Below are 26,043 nucleotides of genomic sequence, written 5' to 3'. Positions count from 1 at the left end.
TGGAATACCATTTGAAGCAACTGTCCCTGAAAGTACATGTTTATTTCTTAAAATCTATGCTTTAGGAAAAGGAGGGCAGGGAGGGAGAATCACTGTTGTTTTGGATAGCACAGACATCGCCTGTGGGGGGAAAAATCATTTAAAAATACTAAATTGCCCCTAAGGAATTTTTAACTAAAGAACAGGGTCTCAGAGCACATTAGAGAAAAATCCTCCAGTGTTTAATTTGTAATCTTCCCAAAATCGCTTTACAGCCTACATTTCTGCTTTCTAATCAGCAATGGCCAAGTAAAGATCTCTCACACGAGCTCAGCTATGGCTGCTTTCATACAGCTACCTTTATTGATTAAAAAAAACCCACATTCATATTAAATATAAACATATATGTGTGTTGGTGTTTAACTAGAACTCGAGGACACATTGGGATTTCAGCCACAGTTGAGGGATGTTAGTCTTAAGAGCACAAATGGACAGCTTGTTTCTAAAGCTCTCCTGATCTCATCCACTGAGTGTGGAGTACTTAATGTCATGTAAATGAAACTCTCAAAAATGCAGGGATGTGATAATTACCAGTACTAATCCCGAGCAAATCAAAACACATGACATACCATTTTTATAAATAACCAGAGAGAGGAAGTAGGGAGAGGACGAGTACCATACCTGGTTTTAACAACAAGGTTTAGATGCTTCTGGTCTTGGAGGACCTTGGCCAGCTGTTTTTGCAGAAATAAAACCTTCCCGTGGGCTTCTTTAATAAATGGGTGGTCGAGGAGATGTGTGACAGAAGGCCGCTTTTCAAAATCCTTAATAAGACACCTGTTTGCAAAAATCAACAACAATCCAAAGTACAATCTTAGAGACCTGGTTCCCCTGTGAGTATGAGAGAAAGGAGGCAAAAAAGATCATTTATAAAACCTGATCACTAACCTTACACAGCTCTTTCTTTATCTGTACATACCAGAAGGTAAAAAAAATAATAATTCTCTGCTAGTAGAATTAACAGTACATCAGAAGTCTATTTTATTTTGTGTGAAGTACATGTTGAAAACACAATAAGTTTTTGCCATTAATTCAATTTGAAGTGCTCAAAACACTGGAAAAATAGACTGATCAGACTGAATTTTCTGTCTGAATTTTCACTACAGAAAAATGTTTACGATGGAGTCAGGAGGATTAGTCTATATATTTTACAAACGTATAAAATTATATATTGTCACTCAAATAAAATCCTAATATATGAAATGTCCACCATTTGATGGTAGGGAAAATGCATTCAGGAGTTTGCAAGGAAAGACACTGATCACAAAGAAACCTTCATAGAGAAAGTCTAACACCTTAATGTTTTCTGAAGAAGCAGAAAAACCTCAGAACAGGAAGTGACCATAATATAATTCAGATGAACTGGAATGGAATTATGCAAACAGGGAACAAAAAGTCCATTGAAAATGGTAAAAAGTGGGTTGCATTTAAACTCCTCTGTGGTTAATTGGTTAAAACCACACTGGTGCAACCACTTTCTGTTTCAGATTCAAAGGCCCTTTTCAAAGAAAACAATAATTTAGTACGTTTTGCTCTGTGCCCTATGTTATCAAAGATGATTCTGATACAATGAAATTTTCTAGTGAAATTGAATCTGATAATGCCCCTCCAATTATCATTGTATTTCCATTCTGAGTAGATGCCCCTGATAAGAGAAAGAAATTTCAACAACTGCCCTTTTAAACTATCAGTTTTTAGCTCACTTTGGAGGCTTAGGATAAATGCTAAATGCCATTCAGCCCACTCTGCAAAACAAAATTGTTTCCAGTTTTCCAAATAGTGATGTGCTAGCAACATCCAAAACACAACATATTGTAAACAATTAAATGTACTCACAAATGGTAAAAATAATCAGCCTCACCTTGAGTGCCTTCTCAACACTCTCAAGCAGAGTTCTTACAACAATCCTTAACTGTTGGGTTTACAAAATGGCTTTAATCTTTTCACTTTACATCTCAAACCACTTTCTGATCCCTCACCTCCTAGTCCTGAAAAGATATTCAGTAAATTTCCCAGTCAGTTTTAGAACTGATTCAAGGGATTTCCTATCTATTGGAACTAGAGCTTTCAGTTAGAAATGCCAAAAGAATCTAGATTATCTCCATTCTGTTGCCTGCAGGACTACAAATACCACCTCTGCCTTGCCGTGGAAGAAATCAATCATTTGACTCTTACGGGTTCAGGGGCCTTTGGTATAATCTAGTATTTTTCCTACCAAAAAGAAAAAAAGTCAGCTCACATCCTTAAAAAATACTATGTTCATGTCTTTGTATTAACAATCTTCCCTGGATTCCATGTATATTCATCTGTAAATGTATATTTGATTACCAAAGGAAAATAAATGCTTCTTCCCTAAGCACCTGGAAAATAAAGAACCTCCTGGTAGTTAAAGGGTCAGTAACACAGGTGTAGTGGCCCCATCCTCCTGGCTTGAGGGTTTGTATATGAAAACTCCTAAAATACAGTCTGTGTCCTCCGAGAGTTCCCACTGCAGATGGATATGGTGGCTTCACACGCCCCCTAGAGCCTTGAAGCGCTTGGGTAGTATGGGAGTCCAGGAATCAAGCCTGCCCAGTGATCCGGGTCAGGACACACTACATTTTTTCCTGCACTGAGCAAAAGTACTGGGGCAACCCTCAACTGCCTGTTGACTAGTGCCAACACTTCAAATGGATAACCTCAGGGCTGCGAATGAAGGTGGGTGCCACATTCACTAACAGAAAATTCATAGCATGTAAATGGGAAAGTAGTATGGAACTGCTTCTTCCTTCCTCCTCAGGATAGGTGCCTTGGGACAGTGCCTCACATGAGGCCTAGAAACAAGTAAAGTATTATCTGATACTTTAATAATGAAAGCTCTTTGGATAGTGTTTGAGAGAGGCTAAGAAACCCATATTCCAGTTTTATGAAAATAGGTCTCCGCTGGAGTCTGGGGATGTAATTAAAGGCACTATATCTTGTTTCATAATTTTAGCATCCAGTGGGGGAGAAAGGTTGCCCACAAGGCTGGCAGATCATTTGGTATTTTAGAGATAAGCTCTCTCTATATCACAGAGGGAGTAAGAGAAATGGTAAGTAAATAATGAAGTGAGATAATCAAACAGGAAAGAAACTAACAAGTGGATCTGTTGTCTCTTGAAGATCCCCAAATTAAGATGGTAGGCATTCTACTCTCTGGAAGCAATGATCAGAAGAATTTGTTAGTTCTCTCAGTAAGACCTGAGTGGGCTGAATGTCATATCATTGGATCAGCAAAAGTGAAAATGAGTGTATATGGGAAGAATGCTAAGCAGAGTTGTGGCATACCCAGCTGCACTGGAGGATTTTTAGGAGAAGGGCATAAAGACCTTGAGGGTATAGCCTTATTCTAAAACACTTTTGCATACTTTTTTCTCATGGGGAGCAAATAGCCAGACTGAAATGGAATTATTATTTTACTGATAATAGAGGACAGTATTACCTTAGGAGCAGATAGGGCTGAAAGTCATGCATTACTAAACTTGAGGTCACTGGAATCATATCATTTCATTTGTTCAGCAAACATTTATTACACAGCCAGAATTAGCCAAAATAAATTCATTCATAAAGAATTACGACCCTTTTCCTTGAGGATCTACAATCTAATTGGAAAGATGGGAGGACAAAAGAAACATAGGAAATAGCAAAAGCCAGTGTTTGCTTCTATATGCAGAATAAGAAATAATCACACAAAAGCATAGGGTTTTGGAGCTAAGGGACTGAGATTTTCTATTCTAATCCCTTTTTTCAAGAGGTGAGGAAGTTCAGGTCAAGTCCTACAGAGATGAGGCTAATTCTCTGACTCCAATGGGAGAGCCCTACCCACTCTGCACTGTGTTTAAAATGGCACTGTGTTAAAAATGCAGAACAGTAGGTGGGACAGAGAGTTTTGGTCAGGGAAGCCTTGATGGGGGAGGTAAGAAGCAAGCCAGCTTTGGGAGGAAGTGTGGGGACGAAATTGAACTCAATTGGTGAAGAGGTGGTAGAAGACATTTCAAAGTTTGGACACTAGATGGGCAGTGCAAGAAGCCAGACTGGGCAAGCTGTGTAGCCAGGAACTCAGAAGGCCACCAGAACATTCCCATGTGCTCCCTAAGCTTCCTCCTTTGAAAGCCCAAGAACAATTCTTTTAGTCCCTCTTCCAACTTTAACTAGAGTATATTCTTTATAGCCTAAGACTCCAAACTCATACTATTTACTTTTGTCAGTTCTTCATTTCTGTCTTACTCCTTCCAGGCAGGGATTTAGTGGATTAAGATAGAATCGACTACTGGATCTACAAGAACACCTGACAGCCTCCATGTCATTTCTGAAAACATGACAGAATTCTCCAACCTGACTTGGAGCATAAACTTTGAAAACTAAGGAGTATATAATATGCTTATTCATTTCAGGATTGCTTTTTAAACCAGGAATTGCAAGTTCCAGATGCAGAATATTTTCTCCCAGCCAGGGAGTGAGCAGTTTTTATAAGGGAATGCAGAGAATGTTGACCTCTGTATAGGAAGTGGGGGTCAGCCAACGTGAGGTGAGTTGGGTGAAACACGTAAGACGTTCCACTGAAAAGAGGAACTAGTATACTGGTCAGGAAGGTTTGGGAAACAGTGCTGATTGTCTAACCAAGTAAGTCTGGAGTTTTATAATGCACATGAGCATATAAAATGTTCTTAGAACTTCTGGGATAAAGAAAACAGTTTGATTTTGTTTAAGCCCATGTTTCCAAACTTACTTGGACACAGACTCTTTCTTGTGTCAGTGGAACCAGGGCCCTGCAAGTGACATCCTTGGAAGTGCTGCTGTGAGAAATCAGTACAAGGCACTCGGAATGGGTGGCAGAATCCTCATCTCAGCTGACTCAGGGGAGACACCCAGAGCGCCTGATTGTCAACAGCACATTTGAGATACCTGTAGGCTGTCGTTTCTGTAGAAGTCAGTGTCTCAAGCTGGGGAAATATAGTCCTCAAGTTCAGCTCTTCCCAGAGTCTTTTACTCAGGAAAAAAGTAAACAAGGATGAGATTTAGGGATACTACTTTCTTCCAAAGTCTTAAGCAACTCTTTCATTTCCAGATGCTTTTAAATCATTTTTTAAAGCCTGGGTGTAGGTGTGGTGCTCTCTGTGCTAAGAGACAAAACAAAACAAGAAAATTAAAAATGTAAAACTACCATGAGATAGAGTGCTTGGATTTACCCTGGATTTAGAAGGCCATGGTAGGTGGCTTGAATATAATAGAAAAGTCCACCAGAAGAAAATGGAAACAAATTCTACCCTTGAAGGAAATCAATCCATTCCACTAATTTGAAATTCTAGTACCTTCCATCATACTTTCCTGGCTGAAGATTAATTCTCAGAATTCATTAGTGTCACCACATTAAACACAGGTTGTTGCAGCCATGTGCTGTGATCTCCCAGCCTAGCTTCTGCCAGAAACAGGCAAAAAGGAGACATTTCTTAGCAAGAAACAAGGTCTGACTTCCGTATTGCTCTCTAGAACTGGTGGGGCCCGTGTTCTTTCCGTCCCCAAATGATAACACTGTCGAGACACAGCTGCCTTGTCACTGTAAACTGCCATTTCATAACCAAAAAATCAGATGGCTGAAAGAGGAAGCTATTTATCAATAGTCACAGGCAGATGTTTATATGAATAAAACACACTTGATAAAGAGCAGCTGAAAAGTCAAAAACTAAAAATACTGGTGAACTGGGTGAGAGAAGCAGGAGGGGAAGCAATCCTGTTCCATGCAAAACTAGATCAAAACTTGGGATTTGTGTCTCTTCTAATTTCCTTTTTAATATTCTTTTATACTTTCCGCTGTTTTCCTGTGGGTTTAGATTGTGAAGTGTTTGCACTGGTACATAATATCCAAACAGTTTTGATCAGAGCACACATTTCCCTGCCTCGTGATGCATCTTGCTGCCCTGCAGTTCCTATCATCGTCAGACAGAAGCCTGAGTGACAAAGAGGCCTCTGCATCAAAAGGAGAAAATCCTCCAGGGGATATACTAATTATAGGTTAAATATTGGAGCCCGTGGTGCTCTGTCTTGGAAGGAAATTTCCATTCTGAAAGACAGGACTATGACAAACACAGGCATTTTCCCAAGATGACTAATGCCTCAAAAGAAGGCAGGCTGAGAAACTTGATAATGCATATGTATTTTAGTGAAACCTCACCTTTCCATTTGGTGGAATATTTAACTGCATTTCAGTTTTCATGAAGTTGACAACTATTGCATGTGGTGGTGTTTTAAAGTCTTGCTGGCAAGGCTGGGCCTGGGATGAGAAAGTGGGTTCCTAACCTAAAACATGTAAGTGAGAACCAGAAGCACCTTTGCTTTAGTCAGCAAGGTAGGTCTGTGGTTATCAATGAGAAATAGTATTCGCTAAAAGTAAAAAAGCCCTGAGAATGTAGGACAGAGGGTTTTAGAACAGGAAGCTCTGGGGCACCTGGGTGGCTCAGTCGGTTAAGCATCTGACTTCCGCTCAGGTCATGATCTCACAGTTAGTGCATTCAAGCCCTGCGTCAGGCTCTGTGCTGACAGCTCAGAGCCTGGAGCCTGCTTCAGCTTCTGTGTCTCCCCTTCTCTCTGCCATTCCCCCCCCCCCCCCCACCGCCCCCCGCTCAAAAATAAATAAATGTTAAAAAAAAAAGAAAAAGAAAAAAAAAAAGAACAGGATGCTCAATCTCCTTTTGAAAGGGGTAACAGGCACAGATTCTGTGTGGCAAAGTCAGAGATAAGACTACAGGGCTACAGGACAACAGGGCAGCTGCCATCTTGCCTCAAATGCCAGGGCAAGGAGAACCCCGATGCAGGCTTAGAAAACCATCAAGTCAGCCCAAGCTTTAAACAAAGCAAACAGCACCAAAAGTCCAGAGTGAGCTCAGGGGAACCTAACAAGGAAACAGAAAGAGAAAAACATTGCGTTTCCTGTAACCTGAGACAAAGAAGAAATAACTCTTCTCTCCCAGAGAAAACTCAAAGGTGAAGAAGGCAACCAGAGAAAAAGCATAGGGTGGTTGGAAGCCACAAGAGAAAATCTAGGTGGATAGGGACAGAATCTTCCTCCAGAGTTAAGGAACATACACTAGGGTAGCTAGAGAAGGATCCCATGCAAAAACAGGGACCAGGACTGGAGGACCTAAGGCAGAAAGCTGCAGTGTGAAAGCCCCATAACAGACAAGAGCTGCAGTCTACGTGACATCTGTGAACAAGTCCTCTTTACTTCATCCTTATGTTTCTGACTCCAAGATCAATAGTAAATAATTAGAAAAGCCCAGACTAACTGGCCATGTTCTTAAGGAAGGTGATGTGGTAACAAAAATTCTAGATCCTCAAGTACTGTTTGTTTGGGGGACTTGCTGGGGGTCACAGCTGGGAGGGACCAAGGGAAGAGAATATACTATGGACAATGGGCAGAGTTAATTTGGGAGAAGGAGTCAAAGTGCCAAGCAAAGAGATGAAGTGAGGAGAAGGACCAAGTAGAACCAGGCCAGAGTCAAGGATCAAGTCTAGATGGGGACACAAAGGCTATCCAAAGAGAAGCCAATGGAATATGTGGTGGCAGGGGCGGTGGTTTTATTATGATTGTTATTGGCACTTCCTTCTTTGGTTTAATCTGCACTTTTGAAGTATCATATGGCAGCTGCAGAAGACCAGGGATGAGTATGGCCTCCACTGGACATGCCATAGCCAAGAAAGATCCCAAAATTTGTGTTCTACAATTAAGGCAATCTTAAGGACTGTAATCAATGGCCCCAAGTGACCACCTTCTTGCTCCTGTGTTTTGTTTCTTTCTTCCTTGGTTGGGAAAGCACTTTGCACTTAAATATTTTTCCAGGCAACTCTACTCATGTTGCTCAGTTAGGACACCTGCAAAAAAAAATGAGCCATTACACCATTGCACAGCCCAGTGACTTGCTTACTGGGCTGTTCATCCATGTTCAAATCCCACCATCTGATTCGAAGGGCTGGGAAAGGCGTGATCTCTGGGTGATGGGAATCCCTGGATGCCTCCACCTCTCAGGCTGCAGTGCTGCCAGTTCCCAAGGATCTGGGCATTCGCTGCTCCTGCAGGTACTGCCGAGTCTCCTCTACGCAGCCACACCACTGCCTCATGGGTCTCTGTGAGGGGCTGGGGTCGGTCACAGGTCAGCCATAGACTCAGCCAGCAAACCCAGCACAGGGCTTTTTTCCTTTAAAGGTCTTCGCTTCAGGTCTTTGCTTTCACGTGAAAATTCAGGAAATATTTGCCTGAAGCACCCCAGGAAGGTGAGGAGTAGTCAAAGAGGGGAGTGATGGCTGAACTCAGAAGGAAGTAGTTATGGAAAACGTGGGTGAGCCTGGGCAGAATAATCTAGATGGTGGCAAGTCCATCTAAAAAAGATATTAGGGACGCCTGGGTGGCTCAGTCGGTTAAGCATCTGACTCTTAATTTTGGCTCAGGTCATGATCTCGCAGTTCGTGAGTTTGAGACCCACATCGGGCTCTCTGCTGACCATGCAGAGCCTGGTTGGGTTTCTCCCTCCCCCTCTCTCTCTATACATTCATATAGCATATGATACATAGTCATATATTAAATATTATCAATCTTAAATATTTTAAGTTGTATATTGATTTATTTAAATAACAATGTGCTCAATCTCCAAACCCATTATTCTCCCAAGTGTGACACATGTACTCACTCATTTAAAAAAAATGTTTGGTGCCTAGTATTGCACCAGGATCATATAAATAGGTTAAAAGCCAGAGATCGAGGTCAAACTTAACTCTACTTTTTATGGATATGTGTTAATATGCAAGTTAATCAAATTCTCTGGGCCTCGGTGTCTTCATCTATAAAACGGGAATAATGTCATTGTGGGGAGTAAATGAGATAATCCATGTATGGTGCCTGGCACATAGTGAGCATTCAATAAATACCAGCTATATGGGCCAGCCACTGTGCTAGGTGCTGGGGATACAGTAAGTCAGTCCATTTGGGGAAGACAGCCATGGCATACCCAATTCCCAGCAGGATGAGTGGTATAAAAATAAATGTTAATGTGCAATGGCTCCTTGAGTTAGACTTGAATAATACTGTGTCCATAAACTAGCTACTTTTTCTCAATGCAATTCCCACCACTGTGAACAAAACCCTTGTTTGACAGATGCCCTGATCAGAACTTACAAAGTTCTGGAGGAAAGGCGGGACTTTGAGGGTCTGACAATTCAGCAAAAGCAAAGAACTCTGGCATTTTCAAGTTCAAGCCCTTAGGCACTCCTGTTTTTGAATGTCTGGTTAATTTCTTTGATTCAAAAATCAATTTCCATTTTGACAAACAGTTATGGTCTGCTTCTTAGTCCAGGCTTAAGAGCTGGGGGATATATGAATTCTAATCCTTCCCTTGATCCTATTTGCTACCCTACCCAAATTAAATCCATAATTTCCATTTGCATGCATTTTTTTCCCTCTAAGAGGAAGCAATGGACAGCACCCAGCCATCACCTATGAGAAATCAACAACCGGTTCCATAGTGCATGACTATTAGAAGCTCAGGACTCTCCAGGACTAGAGTGGGAGCTAGAAGAGTGCAAAACAAACACAACATATTATATGCCTCCATAAGAAACTTCTCTTCCAAGGTAATACCAAACTTACATATGTGACATATTTAGTAAACCCAGTGGGACTGAATTTATTGATTCATTCAAACACTTATTAGGTATTTACTGTGAATGGTGCTCCACCAAATGCTTGTGGGGAAAAGATGCCTAGAGTGAGAGGTTAGTCTTCATGGAATTTACAAACAAGTAGTAAAATAGACATAACCATAAATAATGATAATTGAAGGCCAAGAAGTATAAGCACTAGAGTAGTTCAGGCCAAATAAACAACTGTAGCTAGAAGAAGTCATTTCATGTGAGAAATGACACTTGGGACTTAAAGTGTGAAAGGGATACTGACAAGAAGTTCAGGAGAGGGGCATTACAAGTGGAGGATACAGTAGAAATAGAAGCCCACTGGTAAAATGTGTGGCCCATATGAGAATAGACCAGAACAGAACAATGCAGTTGTAATAGAGACAGGGGTGAGAATCTGGCCAGGAACATCTTATCCAAAACCTAGAAGGCCATGCTGGCAAACTTTGGTTTTCCTTCGTAGCCACACTGAACTGGCTTTTTTGAGCAGGGAGATAACACAATTAGATCTTTGCTTTAAAAAATGAACAGGCAGGGGCCCCTGGGTGGCTCGGTCGGTTGAGCGTCTGACTTCAGCTCAGGTCATGATCTCAAGGTTTGTGAGTTCAAGCCCTGCATCTGGCTCTGTGCTGACAGCTCGGAGCCTGGAGCCTGCTTCAGATTCTGTATCTCCCTCTCTCTCTGCCCCTCTCCCACTCACACTCTGTCTCTCTCTGCCTCTCAAAAATAAAGAAATGTAATAAAAAAAAAAATTTTTAGATGAACAGGCACCACATTATAGAGTAAATCACAGGGAGGGAAGGGGGGATCCCTTTAGGAAGCATACAGTCTGAATTAAGGAAATGGGAAGGGAAAGGTGATGGTTGTAGCTGTGAAACTTGAAGGCAAGTCAGGAATGAATAATGATAAAAGAAGGGGCGCCTGGGTGGCTCAGTCAGTTAATCATCAGACTCTTGATTTCAGCTCAAGTCATGATCTCACAGTTTGTAAGATCGAGCCTCAAGCCTCATGTTGAGCTCCACGCTGAGCATGGAGCCTGCTTGGGATTCTCTCTGCCCCTCTTCTCCCCTTGCTCTCTCTCAAAAATAAATAAACTTAAAAAAAAAAAAAAGAAGAAGGGGCCATTGGTGGAATCTTCAGCCAACTTAGATTGAAATTTATAGGATGTACCTGCAGCTAAACCTTGGCAAATATCATAATCTACTTTTTATCTTCACTACCTACATGTAACCTCTTTCAAAGGAACCCAGGTCTTACCAATTCGATGATATCTTTTTACTCTTCATTCTATTCAACCTCTTTGTTCAAGTTGTCATTGATGACCATTGTTGACCTGCCTCACCTTCATGAAACATTTTCTTTCTGTGCCTGAAGTGATGCTACATCTCTTCATCATTGTCTTACTTCTCTGACCACATCGCTAGTTTATTTTCACTGTCAGGTAGAACAAGATGACAAAAGAAAGGGGACAGGATATGCAAAGACAAGAAGGAAATGAAATAAAATTACAGTATTTATGCCCACAGGCTTGGAATTTGCTGAACAAACAGACTTTGCCTAGTGGATCAAATAAACTGAACTAGATAATATGGACAGAATTTTGCATCCTTTGGAGATGGATATCCCTATTCTTAGAAATTCACAATCTCAAACAAGTCTGTAGATTCTGCTAAAAATAAGTGGGCTTGACTGGTATGTGCATGTCTGGCACTAAGTGCAAATTAAAAGTGTAAGAAAACCAGCAAAAGCTATTATATAAAATTTATAGTTGATTAATGACTTTTATAATAGCTTTAATATAATTCATATGCCATACAGTTCACACTTCTAAATTCAAAAAGTTTTAGTATAGTCACACAATTATATTAACCATTATCATAATCAATTTTCTGAATATTCTGATCACTGCCAAAAGAAACTCCATATCCATTAGTAGTCACTCCCCATTTTTCCTCAACCTCCTCAGTCCCAGACAACTACCAATCTACTTTCTGTTTCTATGGATTTGCCTAATTTGGACATATCCTGTTATATATGTGGTCTTTGTGACTGGCTTCATTCATCCAGCATAATGCTTTCAAAGTCCATCCATGCTGTAGCACATATCAATACCGCATTCTTTTTATTGCTAAAAAATGTTCCATTATATGGATATACCACATTTTGTTGCATTCATCAGCTGATGGACATTTGGGTTAATTCTACTTTTAAGCTATTATGAACAATGCTTCTATGAACATTTATATACAAGTTTTTTTTTTTAGTTATTTATTTATCTTGAGAGAGAACATGAGCAGGCGGAAATGGCAGATGGAGAGAAAGAATCCCAAGCAGGCTCCATGCTGTCAGTGCAGAGACCAACGCAGGGCTCAATCTCACAAACCGTGAGATCATGACCTGAGCTGAAATGAAGAGCTGAACGCTTAACCAACTGAACCACCCAGGCACCCCTGTATATAAGTTTTGTTTGTTTGGTTGTTTGGGTTTTTTTGGCTTTAACCCAGAATCAGGAAATGTATACAAGTTTTTATGTGGACACATATTTTCATTTCTCCTGGATATGTATTGCTGGATTATACGGTAACTTTATATTTAACCTTCTGAGGAACTACAAGACTATTTACTAAAGTGGCTGCATCATTTTACATTCCCACCACCACTGTATACAATTGTTTTCTAAAACTTCACCTTGTTCTACAAATAATTTAAGGCATTCTACAACACTTGTTTAAGGTATATGCAATACGACAAAATAAAAAATAATTATAGGCAGAAGAGAAAACGAAACGGGGTGCCTGGGTGGCTCAGTCAGTTAAGTGGCCGGCTTTGGCTCAGGTCATGATCTCACAGCTCCAAAGCTCATGAGTTCAAGCCCCACATGGGGCTCTGTGCTGACAGCTCGGAGCCTGGAGCCTGCTTCCGATTCTGTGTCTTCCTCTCTCTCTGCCCCTCCTCTGCTTGCACAGGCTCTCTCTCTCTCACTCACTCTCTCTCTCTCGCTCTCTCAAAAATAAGTAAACATTAAAAAAAATTTTTAAAGAAGAGAAAATGAAACAAAGGGGAAATTAGGGAATAAAAATAGAATTTAGAGTACCAAATAAATTACTTTGGTAGAGTGGCCACAAATTTGGCTCCGGGCTCTGTAGCAGCCAATGTGAAGGGAAAATGCAGCCTGCTCTTTATTTCTTAAAATCCATGATGTAAAAACAGACTAGGTGCTTGTAGAAATATGAATATATGATGATGACTGGCAAGGAGACTAGAAATAGAGGTTTCCTGGGTTTTCATAGAAATTACTCTATATAAGGTAATGAATACTATTTCCCTCCAATAAACATAGCCATGAGTTTCACAGAGTTGTTTCTTATCTTCAATCCCAACTGATATCTTCTATCAAAGAATTATATAGCAAAAAAATTCTCCCTGGGTGGCCAATGTAAGGAGGCACAGAGAGCTCTTTGATCTTAACCCAGAGCTAAATCTACCAGTTACTTGGTAAATTTTTATAGTCAGGTCCCCTGATTCTTAAAATGCTGAATGCAGATGCTGGCATCCATCAAGGAAAGGAAAGGCCGGGTGCCAAGACACCATGTACAGTTGACCTTTCAACTTCACGGGTCCACTTATATGTGAATTTTTTCAATGAATACAGTATAATACTGTAAATGTATTTTCTCTTTACATTTTCTTAACATTTTTCTCTAGCTTACTTTATTGTAAGAGTACAGGATATAGTACATATAATACACACTATGAGTTAATCAACTCTTTATGTTAACAGTAAGGCTTCTAGTCAACCATGGGCTATTAGTAAAGTTTTGTATCAGAAGTTACACACAGATTTTCAACTGTGTGAGGGGTTGGTGTCTCCAACCCTCACATTGTTCAAAGGTCAGCTGAACTATTCATTGCAAAGAATGGAAAGAAAATTGCTGAAAAATTTAGCCCATGGATGAAAAGCAACTCAAAGAAGGGAGCAATTTAATCCCACAGGTGGAGTTTGGGAGAGGGCAAGAAGAGGATTGAAGCACAACACAAGTGGGAATGGAAACAGTAAGACTGTCAAATTTGCTTTTTAAATAATGACAATGCTGGTTCCAAATTTCAGGGCATAGTACACGGTGGAGAAAGATTAGACTGAGAAGAAAAATCATGGCCAAGACTTTCAATAATCTGGCATTGTGTCCGCCCACATTTAGCACCCTTCCCTTGATGTGTGCTTTTTCGGTAAAGACTTACATAGACTAAACACTGGCTGATTGCCAACTATATGAATATTATTGATGGTATAAAATCAAATTGGGGAAGGGGTGCCTGTGTGGCTCAGTCGGTTGAGCGTCTGACTTCAGCTCAGGTCATGATCTTGTGGTCTGTGAGTTCGAGCCCCATGATGGGCTGGCTCTGTGCTGACAGCTCAGAGCCTGAAGCCTGCTTCTGATTCTGTGTCTCCCTCTATCTCTGCCCCTCTGCCACTCATGCTCTGTTTCTCTCATTCTCAAAAATTAATAAATGTTAAAAAAATTTCAAAAAAATCAATTTGGGGAAAATAAACTAGACTGGGTTTTCATTAATACCCTAAACACTACTGAAAAGCCTGGAGATGGCACAAAAACAGACAGACACTCAGATCAATGGAACAGAATAGAGAACCCAGAAATGGACCCACAAATATATGCCCAACTAATCTTTGACAAAGCAGGAAAGAATATGCAATGGAATAAAGACAGTCTCTTTAGCAAATGGTGCTGGGAAAACTGGACAGCGACATGCAGAAGAATGAACTTGGATCACTTTCTTATACCACACACAAAAATAAACTCAAAATAGATGAAAGACCTAAATGTAAGACAGGAAGCCATCAAAATCCTTGAGGAGAAAGCAGGCAAAAACCATTTTGACATCAGCCACAAACTTCTTACTCAACACGTCTCTGGATGCAGGGGAAACAAAAGCAAAAATGAACTATTGGGACCTCACCAAAATAAAAAGCTTCTGCACAGTGAAGGAAACAATCAGAAAAATGAAAAAGCAACTGATGGAATGGGAGAAGATATTTGCAAATGACATATCAGATAAAAGGTTGGTATCCAAAAGTATAAAGAACTTATCAAACTCAACAACTAAAAAACAATCCAGTGAAGAAATGGGCAAAAGACATGAATAGACACTTCTCCAAAGAAGACATCCAGATGGCCAACTGACACATGAAAAAATGCTCAACATCACTCATCATCAGGGAAATACAAATCAAAACCACAATGAGATACCACCTCACACCTGTCAGAATTGCTAACATTAACAACTCAGGCAACAGATATTGGCGAGGATGTGGAGAGAGAGGATCTCTTTTGCATTGTTGGCATTGTTGGTGGGAATGCAAACTGGTGCAGCCACTCTGGAAAACAGTATGGAGGTTTCTCAAAGAATTAAAAATAGAACTACCCTACACCCCAGCAATTGCACTACTAGGTATTTATCCAAGGGATACAGATATGCTGTTTTGAAGGGGTACGTGCACCCCAATATTTACAGCAGTGCTATCAACAATAGCCAAAGTATGGAAAGAGCCCAATGTCCATTGACAGATGAATGGATAAAGAAGATGTGGTAAAGATATACAATGGAGTATTACTCGGAAATCAAAAAGAATGAAATCTTGCCATTTGCAACTATGTGGATGGAACTGGAGGATATTATGCTAAGTGAAATTAGTCAAAGAAAGACAAATATCATATGACTTCACTCATATGAGGACTTTAAGATACAAAAGAGATGAACATAAGGGAAGGGAAGCAAAAATATAAAAACAGGGAGAGGGAAAAACATAAGAGACTCTTAAATATAGAGAACAAACAGAGGGTTGCTGGAGGGGTTGTGGGAGGGGGGTGGGCTAAATGGGTAAGGGGCATTAAGGAATCTACTCCTGAAATCATTGTTGCACTATATGCTAAGTAACTTGGGATGTAAAATAGATTATTAAAAAAAAAAAAGAGTACACTAAATGTGATGGGGAAAAAAAAAGCCTGGAGAAAATATTGTCAGATAATATGTAGCTGTAAATGTCATGCAAATCAGGATTTTGTACAGCTATTCGCAGCCTTGGTTTATGTTCCTGAGGACACAAACCATTACCATGCCTGTCACCTGCCATCCTTCTGCCCAATTTCTCAGCAAGAAAAGCTTCCAAGGGCAATGAACTGCAATACTTAAATGACTGCTTCTGTTGCACTTTGGACAGACAGTTCTTCCCAAGGAAGTGGCCACCCAAGGAAGCCAGTTAGTGCTGAGCCTCTGTGCTTTTAGGCCAAGAAATGAACACTTCACCCCCTGGGGACGTCAATCCAGTGCCTTGTTCAAGCACTAAATTTTTGAAAGATAAAATATTTTTCTTTTTTAGGCAAGGGAAAGAGTAAAGACACCAACTGCCAAAGAGAGCCTGGGGAGTCCTTAACACTCTTCCATTAACATGAAGGAGCAGAACAGCTCCATCTATTACATCAAAGCCTCATCAGAGACCCTAATCCTTTATGAAAGGAACTCTCAGGCAGCCAAGCCTTTAATTTGCTGAATAATAGGCCCTCTGATTAACCCTTGCAAAGCAAAGTACAGACGTTGCAGGCAACAAATGTTCCCAGGCGGTGAGAGAGAAAGGGGGCGGGGGCTGGGATGGCTCCTACTCCCACTGTTAGTGAACTAACTCTGTGCATAGGTTTCTAAATGGTTAGCTTTCTGTTTTCCCATTTTCATTTCCCTGTTCACTCTCTCTCCTGGGAATATGCTACTTCCATTCTCTGAGACTTCCTGTGTCCTGAGCTTTAAGCTACTGTAACTCAGTGAAATGCATAGACAGATGATGTGGAATGAATTGTGTTGCCAAATCTACTCATAGTAGTAAATCAGTGACATGAAAGGCTCCTTCAATACCATTTACCCACCCCCACTCTAGGACAAGCCACTTGTGCTCTGTGATAAAGGACAGACAGAAAGAAAAAAGAGACAGAAAGAGAGAGAAAGAAAGAGACAAAGAGAAAGAGAGAAAGAAAAGGAAAAGAACAGAAGAGAAAAGACAAGACAAAAGAAAAGAATAGGACTAGGACTAGGAACCCACAAGTAGGAGAAAGAGGAAAGAAAAAAGGAAGAGAAGGAATAATGTCAGCTCAGGCATTTCCCCTATCTGTTCTAATTAGATAGACGTCTAGTGTTAAAAAGAAAGATAGACAGAGGCACCTGGATGGCTCAATGGTTGAGCGTCTGACTTCGGCTCAGGTCATGATCTCATAGTTTGTGAGTTCCAGCCCCACATCAGGCTCACTGGGGTCACCACGGAGCTTGCTTCAGATCCTCTGTATCCCTCTCTCTCTGACCCTCCCCGACTCACACTTTCTCTCTCAAAAATAAATATTTTAAAAAAAGGTGGATAATTCTTTTTGTGGGATCCTATTGCTGGAGGAAGACAACTGTATACACTATGTTGCCAAGGGACAGGTAACAGGTTAGATAGGTCGTGGGCTTCACACTAATGTACATTTATAAATCATATACATATTGGATTTTCTGCTCATTATATCAGATAATGAGATGAATGATTGAATGTATGACACAGTGGTCAATTATCACGTGGAGGATATAAATTCTATTGTGCTGAGGACATTTATCTCTTTATTGATCTGGCTCTGAAAGCAAAGATCATAAATTACAAGCCTTCAATAACTGTATGATAAATATTCTAATAACAAAATGCCACCAGGTCCTGTTTCCCCAATAAATTTCCATATGGTTTCAGTTAAAGAAGTAAAATGCAGAGAATTTTTACTTAATTTTTATTTTATTATCAAAAATTATATGTAGAATGAAGACCATACAGAAAAGCCTATCTATCCCGAACAGTCATGTGCTGGAGCCAGCATGCACAAGGTTCCCTAGATATTGTTACATTTTCAGGAATTTTGTGAACTGATGGATGTTACATTGGTAGCCTGAAATTGGCCATGGTGGGGGGGGGGTATTTTATACCACGGAAATCAGTAAATGATACGAATTAGCCCCCCAGCCCCTCCCAGACAATTGTTAAACATCATTGCTCATGGACTAGAGATGCTGCGGAAAACTGCCTGATAATTCAAAACCATTGTGTGATATGGGTAGAAATCTCTTCTTACCACCTTTTCCCTCTAATTCTTTTTTTCCTCATTTCCTGCCTTCTGCTGGATAAAAGTTTCCTAGAGACCCTTTTATCCTTCTGTTGGTTTAGAAACTAGACATTGTTTTCTTATAATTTTAGTCATTATCCTACATGTTTAAAATGTTTGCTGAACTATAAACTTTCCAGTAGTTCTATCCTCTTTTTGAGCACAAGAATCTATGCATGCCTTAACCACGAACTGAATACTACTGTCCCCCCTGAATTTTATGACTATTTAGATTTATTTCACCCCAAGTCATTTCTTACAGTTAACAGTTACACTTTGAAAATATTCTACGAAATTATTTCATTTCAAATGAATTTCTGCTTCATTTGTGATGCCAGCAAGTTGTCTTTGTTAGCCTTAGAGTTTGTGTGTTTTGAAATTTCAGTTGGCAGGCTCACTTTGAGGAGGAGGAGAAGAATTTTTCCCTTTCCCTCTCACTTTCTCTCTGTGCTTACTTACTCTCTTAGTGTAATGACTTCGGGGTTGTGTCTTCTTGGCTCCCTAGGTCTCTAGCCCAGAGCCAGTTTTTAGAATGGAATTTTGTGCTCCTATCCCATGGTTTTATTAGGCATATGAAAGAGCTCATCACTGTGGCAGCAGAAGGCCCAGCCACTTATTTATCCTACCATTCTCAGGCAGAAGCTGCCTAAGAGCCATAGTCCTGGCTGATGGTCAGCACCTCCCTAGGTGTTGGAGAACAACAGAGGAAATTGCTACAGTCAGAGCACAGGATCATATGACCTCTCCTTATCCCATTCTTTTCCTCAGCTTTTCATCAGCCAACAAGAACCACTCCACACACTGGCTTCAGGCAGGAGTCTAACTCTGGACAGTCTTCCTTGGAGCCCTCTTAGTCCTTTTAACCACAGGAGCCAAACTTCCAGCTATCACTGCTTGCTTCTGATCCCGGCAGATTTAGGACTTCAGCTTAGCTGAGTGAGCATTTTGTGTTTTCATTCCACTCTGATCTTAGAATCTAGATTCCTTCCTTCCTTCCCTAGTATAATGTTTTTGGCCTTTTTTATTTAAAACAAGCTTTTTTAATGCTTATTTTGGGGAGAGAGAGAGAGACAGAGCACAAGTGGGAGAGGGACAGAGAGAGAGGGAGACACAGAATCTGAAACAGACTCCAGGCTCTGAGCTGTCAGCACAGAGCTCGACGTGGGGCTCGAACTCACAAACCATGAGATCATGACCTGAAGTCAGATGCTCAACTGACTGAGCCACCCAGGCACCCCTGGGCCTTTCTTTTTTATATGTGGCCTGTCATTGTTACATTTTTGGAAAAGCATAAAGTTAAAGATCCCCTTTGACAGATATTCTTGCCTGGAAACATCTAAAGGCAAAAATCCTTCAAATTCAAAGTTACCCAATAATTTCTTCTGCTTTCCACCACCCTAAGTTGTTTTCCTTTGGTAATTAATATCTACTGGTGCAAAGAATGTATTAATAATGTATATGGCCAAGATTAGCAGCTGTGAGATGTGCCCTTGCTCTTATTTTATAGAGGAAGCAAAGTCTACGTCATAGGTGTCAAACTCCCCCCACATCTTGATTCTCACCCCTCACACCTGCGTATTCCCCTAAGGCAGCCTTGGCAGGCCAATGTTTACATCAGAAGGAAATTGTCAAACTGTAGAATGTCATGTCACTGACCATGGTCCTGAAACATCATGAGCCATGAAGACATAGGTGTTTATCTTAATCCTGGGTTCAGAAATGACTTCTCTTCAACCTTTCCCTGGAATTCTGAACCAGGAGATAGAGTAGGTGGTGGTGGAAAACAGGACAAGTGATGTGGCAGGGGGATATGGGGAAGGGGGGTACGAAATGAAGCACAATAGGCAGAATCTGTTGGAAAGGAATATAATCACTGAGACTGCCAGGGATGATTTATTTTGACATCATTTTCATGTATTCAAAGCAACCAAAGAAGAACCCATAGTTAACCATGTCTACATAATCCACTTTTAACAAACTTATCATGTTTCTGATGCTTAAACTTTTATTTTTGCTTTGGGCAAGTATGTTGGGGGAGTGCATTTGACTTTTTTTTTTTTTTTTTTTTTTTTTGCCTCATATTCTTTTCCTTAATATTATGTTTTCAGTTAGGAGAGATTTATAAAGACCATGAGTCCTAATATTCAATTTCTAACTCAAGTCCATCATATTGCTGTGTATGCTTTTGAAGGTATCACCTCCTCTCTGCAATTTTTAGTTCTTCAAAAGGAACTGACATTTACTGAGCTCCTGCCATGTGCTAGCAATGTGCCAAATATTGGGGATAAAAGCAAAAAAGACACATTCTCTGTTTTGGAACTAGACAGTGGTGATTGTAAAAAACTGTGAATGTGCTGAATCACACATTTCCTTTAATGGTTCCCTTTAAAATGGTCAATGTTTATGTGAATTTCACCTAAACATATGCACACACACACACATGCACACACCATACAGCAACATGACCTTGGGTACTGAACTATGATACAGACCTTGATTTGAATCCTAGCTCTGTCAGTTTCCAGTTGTGAGACATCAGGACAGTCACTTACCTTCTAAGAGGTTCACTTTCCCAGTATTAACCTGTCTCATATGGCAGGGGTTAGGATTCACTGAAATAATGCATGTAAAGTGCATTTCACTGTGTCTGACACATAGCATGCTTTAAATAAATCTTACCACTAATATTATCTGTACTCCTCACACAGATAACCCCAGATTTATTCAACTACTTTTATTTTAACTCTCGGGTATCTTTTAGGCTGTACTTGATTTGGTTGAATGTGAGCTTTCTTTGGCTAAATGAGCTTTGCCATGAACAACGATTTTTGCATAACATAGAACTTGGCTATAATTAAAAAGAAAAATGAACTATAGGTCCACAAAAGTATATGCTACCTTTATACAGATATCCAGTTCAGGGTCATAGAAAATATCTCTAAGTGATCATGATCCTCTACCCTGGACACAGATGCAGAATCCTTCTAATATAGCGTCCTAGCAATCAGGTGGACCATCCTGGGATATGAGATGACACCAATTTGCCATCTCTTTGTATATAGTTTATTCCTCTCAGACAGACACATATGACCAAGATATCTTAGCACAGAATATGTATTTGATTCTTGAAGTCCTCGGTAAAGTCAGAAAATATTGGTAATGACAGAAATACCCCTCTTCTACAATTGGGCAGTAAGCTTGGGAAGAATTTAACACAAACCCTTAGTATCTGAGACATATTTCTAAAAAAATAAAAGGGAAGAAGGAAGGAAACAAGGAAGGAAGCAAATAAGGAAGAAAACACTATGGCCTTATGATATAATACTAATACTTGACTTTGTGACGATGTTCTACTGAATTAAATATTTTGGGGCACCTGGGTGGCTCAGTCAGTTATGCATCCAACTCTTGGTTTCAGCTCAGGTCATGATCTCACGGTTTGGTGAGTTCAAGCCCCATATCAGGCTCTGTGCTTGGGTTTCTCTCTCTCTCTCCCCCTCTGTCTCTGTCCCTCTCCCACTCATGCTGTCTCTGTCTCTCTCAAAATAAACTTATAATTTTTTTTTTTTTACATTTGATTCTCACTGGTAGACAGGTGGACACTGCTATCCTCACCCACAGCTAAGGAAGTAGAGGCTTGGAGAGATTAAATGAGTTAAGGTCATATACCAACCAAGTCATGGACTGTATTAGTTTCCTAGGGCTGCTGTGACAAGGTAACACAAACTGAGTGGCTTAACAAGAGATACTTATTGTCCCACAGCCCTGGAGGCTGGACGTCTGAGATCAAGACTCAAGGCTGGTAGGGCAATGCTCCCTCAAAGGTGCTAACAAAGGATCTGTTCCAGGCCTCTCTCCTAATTTTAATTGTTTCCTGGCTTAGAGCTGCATAAGGCATTCTCTCTATGTGCATATCTGTGTACAAATTTCCCCTTTTTATAAAGACACCAGTTATACTGGTTTAGGGGTCCACCCTACTCCAGTATGATCTCATTCTAACTAATTACATCTGCAATGGCTCTAATTCCAAATAAGATCATATTATGGGATATTGGGGGTTAGGACTTCTACGTATGAAGTTTTAGGAGACATAATTCAAACCATAACATGGGTTGATCAAAGCCAAGCATTCTGTACAAGCATGAGAAACACTGCTTGAACCTAAGGATTTAAGCTTTGGGCTTCTCTTAAAGGCAAGAATTTGCCTTTATTATTTTCTAAATAATTATTCACTAAATATTATTATTCACTAAATAATATTCACTAAAATAATAGCTTTTTAAATAAAATTCTTCTTTCAGAAACATTCAATAGTCCTTCATATTAGAAACCAATTATGGGGGCTCTTGGGTGGCTCAGTCCATTAGGCGCCCAGCTTCGGCTCAGGTCATGATCTCACGGTTTGTGAGTTCAAGCCCTGCATCGGGCTCTGTGCTGACAGCTCAGAGCCTGGAGTCTGTTTCAGATTCTGTGTCTCCCTCTCTCTCTTCTCTTTCCCTGCTCGCACTCTCTCTCTCTCTCTCTCTCTCTCTCTCTCTCTCTCTCAAAAATAAACATTAAAAAAAATTTCAGAAACCAATTATGGGATTTTTCCCCCACTCATTGGCCTGGTATGATACCTATGTCATGTATTTGATGAGGTTCCTTATTTCCTTAGGAGGTTCCAAATTATAATACTAGAAGGTTGGCTGGAAGCTGCACACATATCCAAAAGGAGATGGCAGATCAAGAGAATCTATGATTACTCATTATATTTAATATCACTCTTATAAATTTCGAATCTATTTAAAAAAACGAATCAGCCCTTTCCTCATTAGTGCCAACAGGCTATGTCTGTTATTTTTATCCCTGCCAGAAATCATCAGTGGCCTGTAATAATGTAGTACTAGTGACATGAGCCTTCATTTCCATTTTTAATTAAAATTCTTACTGACCTAGAGCCAGATTTCCTTCTGCACTAGAGCCTGTGGAAATTCCACAGTGGAAACTACAGTAGCCAGGGAGTAGAGGATCAGGCAGGAAGCCGGGAACTTCACACTGTACCAGAAGAACATCACAGCTCTTAAGAGAAAATCCAGGAGGCGCCTGGGTGGCTCAGTCAGTTGAGTATCTGACTCTTGATTTCAGCTCAGGTCATGATCCTAGGGTCATGGGATTGAGCCCTGCATTGGGCTCTGCATTGGGCAGGGAGCCTGCTTGGGATTCTCTCTCTCTCTTCCTCTGCTTTTCCCCCCAGCTTGTTCTCTCTCTCTGTCTCTTTCTCTCTCTCAAAAATAAATAAATTTAAAAGAGAGAGAGAGAGAGAAAGAGAGAGAGAGAGAGAAGATCCAGGAACGGTGTCAACCTGGCCCCTCCAAGCTCTCTACTTGTCCTTACTTTCCCCATCCCGCCGAGGCCCTAGATCAGCCTCAGTGAGGATCATGAATGCCCCTCCTCATGATCCACTTCCATTGTGACTTATCATCCTATGGATGCTATTGGCTCTCCTTCCTGACTCTCACACCTCTTTTGATGGTACCACTATGGAGTTAAAATATTTCTCACAATTGTTGAATTCTCAGTCTGTATCTCACTTAATTCTTACAACACTCTATAAGGTAGCATGATTTCAGACTGCAACCTGTCTGTACACTGTCCACTCTACTTAAGGATATTGTTCTGGTACTATCCTGGGCCCAGGGCTGCCCTATTAGAAGACTACATTCTTAGCTTCCTTTGTAGCTAGTTGTAGCCATGTGATTGAGTTGTAGCTAATGATATGCTCCATGAAATGGTCAAAAGTTTTCTTAAAGTAAGCAAAATTTCATTTCTCTCTCCTTCCAGCTGGCTATAATAAGTAGGTCAATGTTGGAGCTATAGCAGCCATCTTGGCTCATGAGGTACCCTTGGAAGTGGAAATCACACTTAATGGGGCAGCATGAGGGCAGGAGCCTAGGTGGCTGCCAGATGCCCTGCTGGATTAGTGGTACCTATGTGGACTAACTTCCGGCTTATTTCATGTAAGAAATAAATAAAAATCTACCTTATTAAAGTCACTGTTAGTTGGGATTTTCTATCACAGCAGAATTGATCTTAATTCCAAATGGTTATCATATAAATATTAGTATTCCCATTTTACAGATTAGGAAACTGAGGTTCAGAAAGATGAAGTAATTTGGTCAAGGTCAAGAATCTAAGTGGAAATGTTAGAATACAACCTGACTTCAGGTCTAATGCTCTTTATCTCTCCAATGTGTATTCTCTAAAAAGACCCTTTCTCATGCTGAAAATACTGGAATCCTCATGTTTAACTCATCCTTTCCTGTAGCACCTGTCTTCTCCCATTAATAGTTGCCAAGCATTGTGGGTTCTACCTCTCAGGGTCCAGCCATCCATTTCATGTCCCACTGCTCCTTCCCCATGCAGAAACTTCTGGCTGGCTGACAGCAGAGACAGAGGCACTGGGTCTGGACAAGATGTGCCCTGGGATAGGTGTGGGAGGTAGGGTTGTTTGTGAGGCAAAGAAGTGAAGGTAAGTCTGCATTCCATCCACTGCTTCTGTTTTGACCCCTGCTGGAGCAGATTCTCTTAGGTTGAGTTTGAGGGGTGGTACTGTTGTTGTTGAGAAGGGAATGGAGAACTATGAGAACTACCTGAATTATAGGACATGTAGAGAACAGAGCCTGGCATGAGTCAGAGTTATTTACCAGGTTCTACAGACACATATATAATTTAATCCTTACAGTAAATCTATGAGGCAGGTCGTCTGCCTCAGCTTGACAAATGAGGACCAAAGGTCAGAGAGGTTAAATATCTTCCCCCAAGTTGCACAGCTAGCAAGTGACACAGCTGAATGCACACACTGCTCTTCTTGATGAACCAGGTGGCACTCTGGGGAGTGATGGAGGGGAACAGACTGTGGGCAGAGCTATGAGCCATGTCCCCACTTCTCCTACCCCTGTCCCCCACACACCATGTGCTCACCATTACTTCTGTTTACTTCAACTGCAGATGCACTTTGATTTATATTATGAAATTCAAGTACAAATTTAAAAAAAGAAAAACCAGTATGGGGTAAACAGAACATCATCTAGGTTAACCTTAACTAAAAGTCACCTAACATAATATGCTACAAAGCACTAGTGTGAACTCTAGGACATATGCTACAGGTTTGGTTTCTCACAAGATCCAAACCCAGCATTTGTTGGGAAATCAATAGAATATGCTGCCTAGAGAATGGTCTATCCACCTTACTGTGCCTTTTGCTTCTTTTAGATCAGGCTAAAACCCTCACTGCCAAGGTTCTTATGATAACAGTATATTCCAAATATCTGTGGACACTGTACCATATTTCAAACTTCAAATTACAATGAACCACTTCTTGATTTACATCATGAGAAAATCATATTTCATTGGCTGAGTTTATAAGTAGGGTCTAAGTGAGATCAAATTGGGCCCTTGGTTTCTTTAGATGATCTATTAGGTAATCTAAATTAGACCCTCTTCAGGGAGATATAACCTTGAAACACATAGCTTTATTTGTTCTTTTTATGAGGAGGAAAGAATCCAAATTTTTCAAAATGAAAAAGAAGTTGGGTTGCATTTGTAAGTATATTGATCAATATATGTTAAGAGGAGAGAGAAGAATTTGGGGGGTTTTAAACTAGAATTTTTTTTAATTTTGAGCTTCTTCATGACTTTTTATTAATTCACTAATTCCCTGTAGCTCAAGAGATGCTAATTAATTCAAGAAGCCATAACAGCTAATCATTGGCTAAATAAATCTAAAATGGAGAGTCTGTCACTAGAGATACCACTGCTCATTTTAATTAATATTACCAATTTGTGAAGTAATGTAAATAAAGGCTATTGTATCCTTCTCTTCCAGGAAATATTAACCCTTTGCATGGCCACCTGAGAATCTAACAAGACTTAACAAGCCAAGAGTATTTGTGGAGCTTAATCAATCACTGAGTTAGGACATTTTATAATGTTCACTGACATTATAAAAACCACGTGGAATTAAGCTGCCGCAAAACGCAGGATGGCAAAGAGCTAAGAATGTTTGCTTTCAAGGAAACACAATCAATGCCAAGGAAGCAACCGCCCCAAAATGGTTTAGGCCTAGAGAAAAGCCAAT

General features: G+C 40.4%; 1 protein-coding gene across 2 annotated transcripts in view; it reads right to left on the bottom strand.

The window, feature by feature from the left end:
• MYO3B (myosin IIIB) overlaps window positions 1-26,043 on the bottom strand; it is a 388,605-nt gene that overhangs the window by 236,562 nt on the left and 126,000 nt on the right. For both annotated transcript variants that reach the window (XM_032594437.1, XM_032594436.1), the window contains exon 8: window positions 661-816. In XM_032594437.1, coding sequence (XP_032450328.1) covers window positions 661-816 — 156 coding nt within the window. The remainder of the gene's footprint in view (window positions 1-660; window positions 817-26,043) is intronic.

This window comes from Lynx canadensis, chromosome C1 (assembly GCF_007474595.2).
Source record: "Lynx canadensis isolate LIC74 chromosome C1, mLynCan4.pri.v2, whole genome shotgun sequence".
Classification (NCBI taxonomy): Eukaryota; Metazoa; Chordata; class Mammalia; order Carnivora; family Felidae; genus Lynx; species Lynx canadensis.
Note: the sequence above shows the minus strand (reverse complement) of the source record. Positions and strands in the feature narration are given on the sequence as shown.